The sequence below is a fragment of the Octodon degus genome, unplaced genomic scaffold, assembly GCF_000260255.1.
Source record: "Octodon degus isolate 3935 unplaced genomic scaffold, OctDeg1.0 scaffold00094, whole genome shotgun sequence".
In the NCBI taxonomy this organism is placed as follows: domain Eukaryota; kingdom Metazoa; phylum Chordata; class Mammalia; order Rodentia; family Octodontidae; genus Octodon; species Octodon degus.
The window spans coordinates 10641295-10653442 of NW_004524670.1; the positions used below are offsets into that span (position 1 = coordinate 10641295).

General features: G+C 36.4%; 1 protein-coding gene and 1 pseudogene across 3 annotated transcripts in view; both read left to right on the top strand.

Moving 5' to 3' along the window:
* Musk (muscle associated receptor tyrosine kinase) overlaps window positions 1-12148 on the top strand; it is a 144425-nt gene that overhangs the window by 62832 nt on the left and 69445 nt on the right. For 2 of the 3 annotated variants that reach the window (XM_004638088.2, XM_004638086.2), the window contains exon 6: window positions 8846-8970. In XM_004638088.2, coding sequence (XP_004638145.1) covers window positions 8846-8970 — 125 coding nt within the window. Of the gene's footprint in view, window positions 1-1482; window positions 1513-8845; window positions 8971-12148 lie in introns of all 3 variants that reach the window. The other variant, XM_004638087.2, reaches the window with a different exon arrangement.
* LOC105743056 lies at window positions 5805-6841 on the top strand (annotated as a pseudogene).

Genomic DNA, 12148 nt, shown 5'->3' on the forward strand with positions numbered 1-12148 from the left:
AATTACCATTGCTCTTCAAATTGAGGGGAATAAAAGCATTTAATATTCCCATAGGAATTCCATGGTGATTGCAACTAACAATCATAAACAGTTACTTGGCTAGTATTAACAAAAAGAAAAGAAATTTGTTTCCAATCTTGGAAACAAGGAAATTGTTCCAGAGAACTCAAGAAACACTTAGTTCAAGGGCAAAGGCATGCTCATGGAATTTTTGAGGACTATTGTGACCCAACCTTGGATACTTAAAAAAAAATAAAGTGAAATGAAGATATGCTGCTGACTTGACGAAGGAAGAAAGTGTTCATACACAGCCAAGCCTAAATGGAAAATTATAAAGTCTTTTCAATTTGATTATATTATATATTAACTTTAAAATATGACCTCACTATGACAATAGATTAGAGCAGGAGACTTCCTATCCTTAAAAAAGAGATTGAATTTCTGACAAATCGGAGACTAACATTCTTTGTCTGAAAACCTGGCTGGGTAATATCAACTATATTCTATCAGGGAGATGTGGAGAGAAGCCAGTGAGATGAGGTATTTATTATGTATGTAAAAATATCCATCACCTATAAAGAACTGGGATTGTGCATTCTTGTGATTATAAGTTATTAACAACAGCATAACTATCCATTGCTTATTAACAAATATTGCAGTTGGCATATCATTAACTCCAAGAGAAGTCTGAATGGATAGGATTACATAAACCTTCCAGAAAAAAATAAAGCCTTAGGAGGGAATGCATGTCTGATATGGCTAAAATAAACATTTTGGAAAATTGATTTGGTTTTTGCCACCTCTCCTCTAGGATTATTATTTTTAGAGTTTATAATTTCTCAGTCTATTGTGTGCAACTCAGAGGCTTTCACATTTTCTTCTGAAGCATACATGCTTCACCAGTAGGTTCCCAGAAGGTAACAATCTGATCTTCTTTGCTCGCTAAGTGTTAAATCAGTGTTGTAGATCTCCAAGGGTGGAAGGCTCTGGTTCTGCAGAAACCCCCTAATCCTCTGTTTACCACAACAGGAGTCTATTTCCATAGAAATGATAGCTGAGATCCCACATTCAGCATCACTGAGCTCACAGCAAGGCCTTGCAAAAGGAGAAGCCAAGCTACAAGGAGGAACAGAATTTATGAGAATAGTAGGGACTCTGTTGCCTGGAAAGAAAGGGGAATTGTCCAGATTAAAATTAAAATGCATGAATGAGCTATGTTGTTGGGTATGCTGTAGTTTATTTTCTGTACAACGCTGCTTGACTAAAAGTAGTACTTTAGAATCTTATGTCATGTAATAGTTTGCTTTCAAAAAGATCAGCAGTTTCCCTTGATTGCATTTGTTTCTTACTGAAATAAGAAACAAGCAGATTCTAATTAATTGTTGTGCAACTGATGTTCTCTGGTCAAAGATTTCTCTTTTCATGATGTCTTGTTTTGTTTGTTTGTTTATTGTGTGTGTTTTGTCTTCTTTCTATTAACAGAAGAGAGTGAACCTGATCAGGATACTAAAGGTATTCTTTTTTTTTTCCTCAAATAGTTGTACTGCTTCTTTTCATTTTATTATTTTTTTATTACTGTGATGTTGCTGGACCATGTGACTTTTTAAAAAAGAGTACAAATTAGAATTAAAACAGAAAAAATGTAAGTGATACAGAATTTTAGTTATCAAAGTAATATGACTTTATAACAGTATTTGTTGTAATACATAGTGTTGTCTTCCAACCAGTTATTCGTATTACCAGATATATGCATGCAAAATTGGAAGAAGAAAGAAAAAAAGAAAGAAATGTGTAAGAAATTAAGAAGAGGAAAAAGTACAAAAAATTGAAAAAGGGAGATGAAACAAATTAAAGCATTAACTGCTTCTTTCCATAGACCGGCAAAAATACACAGTACAGTTGTCCAAACCATCCTGCTTACATACCTAGATAACTCTCTTTACCCCACTCCTTCTCCTGCTTGCTCCTGTACTTCTTCCTTTAAAGTGCATGGCTCTTAACAAATGTTTATTTTCACTGACCTTCCAAACAACTCTAAGTGCTATTATTTTTATTGCAAAACAGAAAATGACCTGTGGAAAATATGAAATCACAGCGTTTAACAGCATCAATAGATGAATTGCTTTGTTATATAAACTACTTATTGACAATCTGTATTTCTTAAGAAAAGACTGAAGAAATTTGGTGTCTTCAACTCTGAAATACAGGGAAGTGAAATGTAGTACATCAGCATGTGACAATAAATCCCACACAGGTTGGAATAGAAAGTTACTCTTTGTAATAGAGTTCTTTCAGGATTAGTGGGATTAAAATTTTGGAGAAATGTTAAAATACTAGCTTAGGTTTTGTTGTCCTTTTTTCAACAGGACAGTATTATGCAATTTGTCCAAGTCAATAAAAGTTATTTTGTTAATTACATACAGACATGTGGATGTCATGGAATACGTTTAGAAGAAAGTAACTGGAAATCGAAATTTCTAGGAAAATCCCTATTATGGAACAAGAGGTTTCCATTACAAAAAGTACCTTGCATTCTGAGTAAGACCTCATTGTACACCCTGTAATCTAGTCCTAATTGATGCTTGGGGGTAAACTTCACAAATTCTCATATAGTGCATTTTTTTTTTTTACTCTAGGGGTTATTTAGATCATTATACTTTTAAAGTTACTTCTTAGCATCTCAAATAAAATGCAAGTTGGTCATCTTTTATCCAAAGTGCTTGGGATCAGAATGTTTCAGATTTCAGAGTTTTTAGTATTTTCAAATATTTCCAGAGACTACTGATTGACCAGCCCTAATTAAAAGATCTGCAATCTAAAATACTTCAAATTTGAAGTTTTCCAAGAGTCATATCCATTTTAAAAAGCTTCAGATTTCAAAGCATTTCAGATCTTGGGTTTTAAGGGATGTTTAATCCAGTATTTGAAATGTTTTACTCTTCCTAAATGCTAACCTGCTTGTAGCCAAATTCATGTAAAAACATATCACCTGGTTGTGTATGAGTTTTGTTGCCCACCTCCCATTTGTTACTATTGGTCATTAGGTTTTTTGTTTGTTTGTTTGTTTTGTTTTCTTTGAATCACATAAGAACCTCTTTAAAAGAAGGTATAAAACAACAGAAGAAAAGGGTAAGAGAAAATAAAATGCATATGAGCTCATAGTATCCTTTAAAATAGTTGCTCAACAAATAGAAATTGATCAGAGACATGTTTTCCTCCAATTAGTCTCTTACTAAGGAGAGAGAAGTAGTTCCTCTCAGGCCAAACTGCTGGCTAGGGACTCAGTTGATCCCCTGATTCCTTGAGCTTCCAGTATACCCATAGGGCAATTTCAGACAAGACAATGGCCTTAGCTCCTCAATACTTGCTATCCCATGAAATGAAAATCAGTAATAAGACATCACATATCTAAAAGCACTTTGAAAAATGAAGGTGGCAGACGGACAGAGATAGATTACAATATAGCTGTGTTAGAAAAGACTTTGAAATTCCTGACTGCTTATGCTCAGTTTTAAAAATAAGAGTCTCTACTTGCAGTTACTTCTACAAATCTGCCCAAGTGAAACAGAGCCCAAAGCTCATGAATAGATTACATTAAGAAAACATCCAGAGAAATGCATTTCCTGTGTGTACATTCTATGCTACAAAACAGCAATAACTTGCCACCCATCAGCAAATGAATGTGGAAAAGCTCACAGTGAATTAAAGAACAATCAAGGAGAACATATAGGGCAAGAAGATCTGGATATATTTTATCCTTAAATGTCCATATCAAAGCATTTTTCAAATGATTTAGTAATTTCATGTGACGTTTACTTGTTTATGTAACAAAAACACTAATATATTTTCCTTCATGTAAAAAACAAAAGAAGGATGCTTCATACACCTTTTTTTTTTATAAGAAACATAGCATATCACTTTTTAAGTTGATGCCCTACAGTGATTCTTTGTTGTTGTTGTTTTTGTTTGGTTTGTTTTGTTTTTTGGCAGAACCGGGGGATTGAACTCAGGCCCTTGCGCTTGCCAGGCAAGCTCTTATTCTACTGAATCATCTCCCCAACTCCAATGTGTTTTTAGTTTGTGACGAAGATAATAGGGTTTATAATTGTCCTATGCCCAAGTACATTACTGCATATATATTATTGTCCATGAAGGTTAGTCTGACATTTATTTTTATCTACAACTGACTACTGTTTTCAATGGTTGTCGAATGTTTTTGGAATTCCTTTCACCTTCCCTTTACCTTTCTTAGTCACAACCAGGAACAAAGACAGATGGCTGAGAATATATCAGCTTTATTTTTGGCCAAGCTTGGTTGAGGAAAAGAAAGGTTTTTTTCCATCTAATAGCTAGACTAACATTTTTTCATCCTTCTCACCCTCTTCTCACTCATTATACCCTGAAGCCCTAAACTGTAGGATAGCTGAAAGAATGATGTGTGGAAGGATAATACACACACCACATACAAGTCCCTTCCACTGTTCTTCCCTAGAGAAGTCATTCATTCATTCATTCATTCATTCATTCATTCATTCATTCATTCACCAAATATTGATTGAGCACCTACTGTGTACTACTTAGGAAGAAGTTTGGAGAAAGACAGATGTAGAGATACATCAGTCATTCTGTATTGATGAATAAAGCAAACCTGTCCTTGGGATGCTTATGCTCCAGGGACAGGAGCTGTCAAACAAACAAACAAACAAACAATTGAATCAACATTTATGAAACACTGATAAAGCAATAGTGATAGAGAAAAAATAAATAAGGGTAAAGGGATTGAAGGCAAAAAAAAGTCTGTGATAGTGCCACATTTAGTGAAAGCCTTGATGATATTTAGAAGTGCTTTTGAAAATAGAAACCAAAAGGAAGGGTTGGAAATAGCTTTCCATACTGAAGAAAAAGAGAGTTGAGTGTCTGCTTTATTTTTTGGAGAGAATGTGACAGTCAGAAGGGACCAGATTCCCTGGCCTTTTACCTCTCTTAGCTGAGTGCACATTGCCAAGGAAACCCAGTGTCAAAGAAGGGCATGTCACTTCTGTGGAGTAGGAGGACAGGCATTTACCAGCACAGTATCACTTTCATTAAGCTGTATATAATGCCAATAGTACTATATCATATATCCTTGAGTCCCTCTAGAGCCTCCAGAAAATTCTAAGATAGAGCAGAGAAGAGAGTACCTTAACCCCAATATCAACACTGTAACTCAGAGGCTGACTATGACTTATTTACTATTTCACATAATGTTTAACTGTGTTGTGCAACATGGATCATCAGGGGTTTTGCAATGAGCCCAGATGATAATCCAAATGTGTGATACCAGCCAAAAGAAAAAAGCTGAAGATTAGAACAAAATAAACCTTCCCGGATTACTAAATGTCCAAGAATTTAAAATCCCCCAAATTAAAACTTTTGCCTTTATAAATTAAAGCAGAAAAAGAAATCTAGATTTGATTCTTCTCCATTTTTAAAAAATCTGGGCATCTTTAGAAAGAAGGCTCTCATAGAAGTTCAAGGCCAGATTTAATGCTGTTAAACATTTTTTTTCCCAGTACTGATGAGATTGAAATACTCCAAGTCTGAATTTCTTGCTTCAGGATCTTTCCTGTTTCAGGTTTTAGAAGCCAAGGGACCCACAGATGCTCACTGCAGTAGACTCACAAACACAAACTGTAAAAAGTTCCAAAAGTTTTGAAACTTGAAAGTGAAAAAGGAGAGGGGGGATTTAAAGCACTGAAACAAATGATTAAGATTAACTTCAAGTTGACAAACTTTCCGGAAACGATGAATAGCTATAGGCAACTCTTAACCTATATTCGGAGTGCAGTCACAAGAAATTATTCTGAAAAATCCATCAATTCTATTCTTGATTATATCTCTACTTCTAAACAGATGGATTTACTGCAGGAATTCTATAAACAACAAGCTCCGAAAGATGCTAAGAATGATAGGCTGTGGTTTATAAAAGACAAACACAAAGCTTGGAAAATTATATTTAGAATGTGAAGAAAAAGGAAACTTTCAAAATATATTATGTCAGTTACATCAGTCCTGCCAGACTGACAATGGAGAAAATGACCTTAAAAAAAGGTACACAGTTATTAGAAATATATGCCTTTAGAAATTCAAATGTACACGGCGCACAAAAATAACAAAAACTGAAAGCACTGTACTAGCAGTCACTTCACATCAAGTCTGCCATCCCTCACCCACTGATCGTGGGCATCATCAGAGAATGTGGTGGTAAGATGCACTTGAGAGAAGGTGAAATTAAAAAGGCACACACAGAATTTTTGAAACCTGCAAGAATTATGATGAATCAGGAAGTCCAAGACAAACTACTTGTTTAAAGTACTTGGTCTTAGCATACATGCTAATGAAGTCAAGGATAAATCCATTTGATTCACAGGAGGCTAAGCCATAGAAAAATGATCCAGAAATTCCAGCAATGACAAATTTAGTAACTGCCTAACAGAATAAAGAAATCACTGAATTTGAAAAGATTCTGAAAATAAATCATAGCAACATTATGGATGATCCTTTCATAAAAGAACACATTGAAGAGCTTTTACAAAACATCAGAACACAAGTGCTTATAAAGTTAATTAAGCCTTACACAAGAATACATATTTCTTTTATTTCTAAGGAGATGTAGCTGATGTGGAAAGTTTGCTGGTGCAGTGCATATTGGATAACACCATCCATGGCTGAATTGATCAAGTCAACCAGCTCCTTGAACTAGATCATCAGAAGAGGGGTGGTACCTGTTACACTGCACTAGATAAATGGACCAACCAACTAAACTCTCTCAACCAGGCTGTGGTCAGCAGGCTGGCCTAATGGAGAGCAAGCACATACAGATCTGCCTGATTGCAGAGTTATAATCCTTAAGAGAACTGGGAATGGCAAAACTATTGTCAGTTGATGTGTCCTGAACGTTATTGGAGTTGTGGCAGAAGTGCTTTTTTTATCAACTGGTTTATGTTTTGCTGCTGTATTTATCCCAAGAAAAACAGCTTCAATCTCCAGAAGAAAACCAAAATACCATGGGATTTATGCTGTATTGACATCTTACCCTAACCGTACAACATCATAGTAATTTGTCAGGGACAACATGACCAGAGAGAAGATTTTGTCATGATTTTAAATACACTGACATGCTACGTTGGGTAAATTTGAATGTGTTTTACCTGCAGAAATTCTCTCACAAATAACCTGCAATATCCAGGGAGATGGCTCAGTGGAATAAGCACTTCCCTGGCAAGTGCAAGGGCCTGAGTTCAATCCCTGGTTCCACCAAAAATAAATAAATAAATAAATAAATAAATAAATAAATAAATAAATAAATAAAATTAAAAAAAAAATAACCTGCAATAACTTGTAGTGCATACCCTTTGGAACACTTCCTTTTCTCATGTATAAATGAAAATGTTTGCTACATTTTGCAAAATGTCAATTCTTTAGAACTGTGTCCGTATATTTCTGTACCTGCAGTGTAGTAAAGGTTTAGATGAAACCTTGTACTATAGTGGCAGTTGCAAGCAGCAAAATAAACAGTGCAGCTCAGAAATCGTTTTCTTTAAAAAAGCATCTTCATGGTGTTATTTAACGTGCTCCCGACTTTGCTTTTGAGATGGCCAAGTTCAATTGGGTTTTAAGAATTTAACACTATTCTTGACTTAACAAAAGTTTAGGGCTACACGTCTGTTATGAAAGCATCACTTTTCTTTATGTTTTGTTCTTCTTGCTTTGAGTCCAGTGGAGCCTTGCTGCCCACCACCACCACCACTGTAGACTGAACCCAGGGCTTTCACATTGCGCTACATCCTCTGCCCTTAATATTTTATTTTGAGACGTTACTTTCCCGAATTGCCCAGGCTGGGCTCAAACTTTCAGTCCTCCTGTCTCGGCCATCTCCAAGACTCCTAGAATTATAGGCATGTACCATCGTTTCTAGATGGGGCCAACACTTATATGTTCAGTATGTCCCAGATTGCATTGCTGAGATCTCTAATATTAAAAGATAAAAGAATTCAAGTCCTCAAAACTTAATTCAGCTGTCAAACAAATCACATCTTTCTTTATTGCCTCACAGCTCTGGGCTTGATCTATCTACTTTTGGAATCCAAGAGCCACACATTTCAATTAACTAGAAGAACTAAGCTTCAAGGGATAGTGTTAACTGGGGCTTCATACTTTAATACTATATTCTATGCTCAAGTCTTGGAAAAAAACCAGGCAGGAGAATAAAATACTAAGTTTTTAATGTAATAAGAACTGAAAAGTCCTCTGCAATAGTTTGAAAGAAAAACTGAATTTTAAGTCAGGAGAAAGGAAGTCTGGTGCTCTAGCTACTTGTATAGCAGTAAACAAAGCAGGTGACATGTTTAATCTCAGACGATCTAATGAGACAGGAAAATAATAGACACAGACAAAAGTGATTTTAGATCGCGGTGAAGTCTGCAAAAACAAAATACGATAATAAGAAAGTGAATAGAAAAGCCATCCTATATGTTAGGCAATTAAGGAGGACCTTGAAAAGGAAATGTTACTTCAACAGTGTTTCCAATGGTGCAGGGAATCTGGGACGTGTGTAAGAGACAGAGTCATAGCAAGAGTGAGATCCTAAACTGGACATAAGTCCATTGGGCCTTGGAGTAGTAAGAAGTACAGCGTGATGGCGTGAAGAGCTTAGAGGCCAGGTTGTGTCAACGGGTAGTATCCTTAAAACAGAGGGAAGGATCCTACACAGGGAAATACATTCTCATTTGCAATTTTTAAAAGACCACTGGAGTTTCATCTTTCTCTAAAGGAGAGTCACTCACCACTTCTATCTTCCTGACAGTTTTTGCCAGAATCCTACGGGCTCCTGAATCCCATAATGTCACATTTGGCTCCTTTGTGACCCTGCGCTGTACAGCAACAGGCATCCCTGTCCCCACCATCAGCTGGATTGAAAATGGAAATGCTGTGAGTGTTGTATGTTTGGGGAGTTGTTTGGGGAAGACCCATTTGTGGTGAATTTCAAAATAGAGCCTAGATTTGTAGAATTATCCTGATCTTTTCCATTTATACCATTTCCATCATTTTCATTATCTATGCTGTAAGGACCACTGCCATAAAACATTAAACTCCGAAAATTTGCTTGTATTCTTGAATCATGGGGAATAGTGGAATACCAAATGATTATAATTATTTTCCACATATAAAATAATTTCCATATAACGCATCAATGAACGTTTAGTTGGCGTTTGTAATCATGGCATACTATTGCAGATCTGTTTCTATTGTTCTGTTTTTCCTCTGACTCTTCCTGTAATGGTTGTTACTTACAAAGAGCTCCCCAAGTCTCATTGTGTTGAAGACTTGGATGCCAGCTATAAGATTTTGAAATTATTGGATCATTAAGGTACTAATTTCATCAGTGGATTAGTCATTTATGTGTTCATAATTTGATAGTATTATTGGGAACCTATGGAAACAGAAATGAGGCCTAGTTGAAGGCATTATCGGGTTGTGACCTTGGCGATTACATTTGGTACCTGGTCTCTTTTTCTGTGAATCTTTCCCTTTTTCTCTGCTTCCTGACATCTGTGAAGTGAGCAGGTTTCCTTTTCTTGCCCTTTGTGCATTTATCCTTCTGCCTTGCCACAGACCTGAAAGCAGTAGAGCTTGCTGGCCATGGGCTGAACCCTCTGAAACTGTGAGCCAAAAATGCATATTGCCTTCTTTAATTTGTTTTCATTAGATAATTGATCATAATGACAAGTTAAGCAATATGTTTGATCTTTGTATGGTACTGTTTTCTTCTGTATGTAGTTAGCTTTGATTACTTGTTATTCAGTGTATTAGGAAAAAAAATGTCAGGAACTATTTTGAAGTCTAGATGAAGATATTTTCCTTTGGAGAAAATTTTTTGTATTTTCTCTGAAATAAATTTCTACCACTAATCTTGGACTATTTGAAACCAAGTTCATGGTTTGAAGCTTCTTGGACATCCCAGGTTATTATAACATGTTCTGTAATTCTCTATGTGGGTTACTTCATTTGTGGTTCACATTGACATATCCCTAATATCTAGTTCTTTGGGTTCTTAATTTAATGCATCTCTTACTATACTGCAAACATCTATGGGCTCTGAGTTTTGACTTCTCTCCTCACTCCTTAAGGTCATCCAATAAAGGTTCAAATTTTTAGGTGTTAGAGAGGTGTAGGGAAATTAAGCTTGATATATTGTTTTGAGTTTGGGGGCCAGGAAATAGCTCTGAGGCATAAGTGCCTGCCTGGCAAGTGTAAGGTCCTGAGTTCTACCTCTGGTACTGCAAAAAAGAAAAAAAGATTTTTTTTGTATGACAGTCTGTCTGAGTGATCTAGTTCATCAATATTTATGAAATAAACTTATCATGGGTTATTATTATTATATCTTATAGACGCTATTATTTATTTAGTTGTTTTTGGTTCACATCTAAATTATCCAGTTTCTGATGTTCTTTATGGGGTAAAGACACACACACACACACACACACACACACACACACACAAGCACACACTAAGTATGTATACCCTAGGTAAACACTCACCCTTGAGCTACAGCACGCTTAAGATTGTTATTCCTAATTTAATATTTTATATGTGTGTGTGTGTGTGTGTGTGTGTGTGTATGTATGTGTGTGGTAGAACTCAGTAAAATGCTTTGTCACTGATTACATCAACTTTTGGTTGAACATGTGATTTATTTTGCTTTAGATTGCAGTTTTCCCTTAAATAAAACCATTCATTTATTTCTGGTAACATTACATTTTTGTTCCATTATGCCATTTCAATTTGCTCTAATATTTATTCCAGATTTTTGCATCTATTTTCAAAACTGGAAACAGTCTACCTTTCCATGGGCTATCACGATCGCAATTATGATCTGTTAGCTCTTTATAGCCAGGGACGTGGTTATGCCAGCGCTCCAGCTAGTCCTATCAAGGACCCCTTCACGTGTCAAAGAGGTGATAAATGCACATCCCTTGGGAGGGTGAGGGTGACTCTCAGAATTGCTGAGCAACCCAATCCTTGATGGATCATTTAACTGCTACTTGGTGGTTTTTGTTTTCCAGCACCTACAGGAGAGTCTCCCGCCCACTTTGTGGTAACCTGAGTGCAGTGAACATACATGATCATTCTGTAACACGTTACAGTAGCATTCTAAAGGCCCGGGAGGGTCTCAAACTGTTGAATGTTAGTTTCACAAGAAAACAGGGACTTCTATTTCCGTTGGGCAAGCAAAACTTTTTATGATAATGGAAGCCACATTCAGGGACTTAAATGATTGTACATCTTTTCTACTTTCTCTTCTCCAGGATTGTACAAGTCAGCTAGGGCCTCGTCACCATTTAGCACAGATGAGGCAGTTTAAATTGCAGAAACTATACTTTCTCACTGAATGACCAAGATTAAGATGCTGGCAAAGTGGTTTCTAGTGAGACCTTTCTTCCTGGCTGGCAGACAGATCCACAGGCCGTGTTGGAGCTTTTCTCTATGAGAATATATCCTGATAACTACAATGACAAGTAACCATCCCCCATTCTATTGTGTTTTTTCATAACATAGTCCTTATTCCTGAATGGTTTTTATTCCTCTATTTTTCATACTGCTGTGACATTTCTTCATTACAAATAAATAGCAGCAACTAAGCAAAGACAAATACTGTGGAACACAAAACAGAACACAGAAAAGTAGGCTTTCAATAGGAGCTTCCCCTTAGTGTTTGGCATATTGTAGGCTTAGAAGATTTTGCAGCATATAAGAAGAGTAACCTTTGCAGCATTGCCATAAATTAATTTGTGTATTGTTTTCCAATTCTGAGTATTGAACTCAGAGCCTTTGCAGTGAGCTACATTGTTAGTCTTCTCTCCCTTTTTAATTTCATAAGGGTCTCACCACATTGCTAAATTGCCCAATCTGAGCTCAAAATATCCACCCTCTCATCTCAGCTTCCCAGAGGTATCAAAGGCGTTCATCGGGCTGGAGAGATGGCTCAGTGGTCTAAAGCACCTACTTAGAACAAACTTAGCAAAGCATCAGGGACCGCGGTTCAATCCCCCAGCACCACATGCCAGCCAGCCCCGCCCCCTGGTGGGCTGAGCTGGCCACACACACA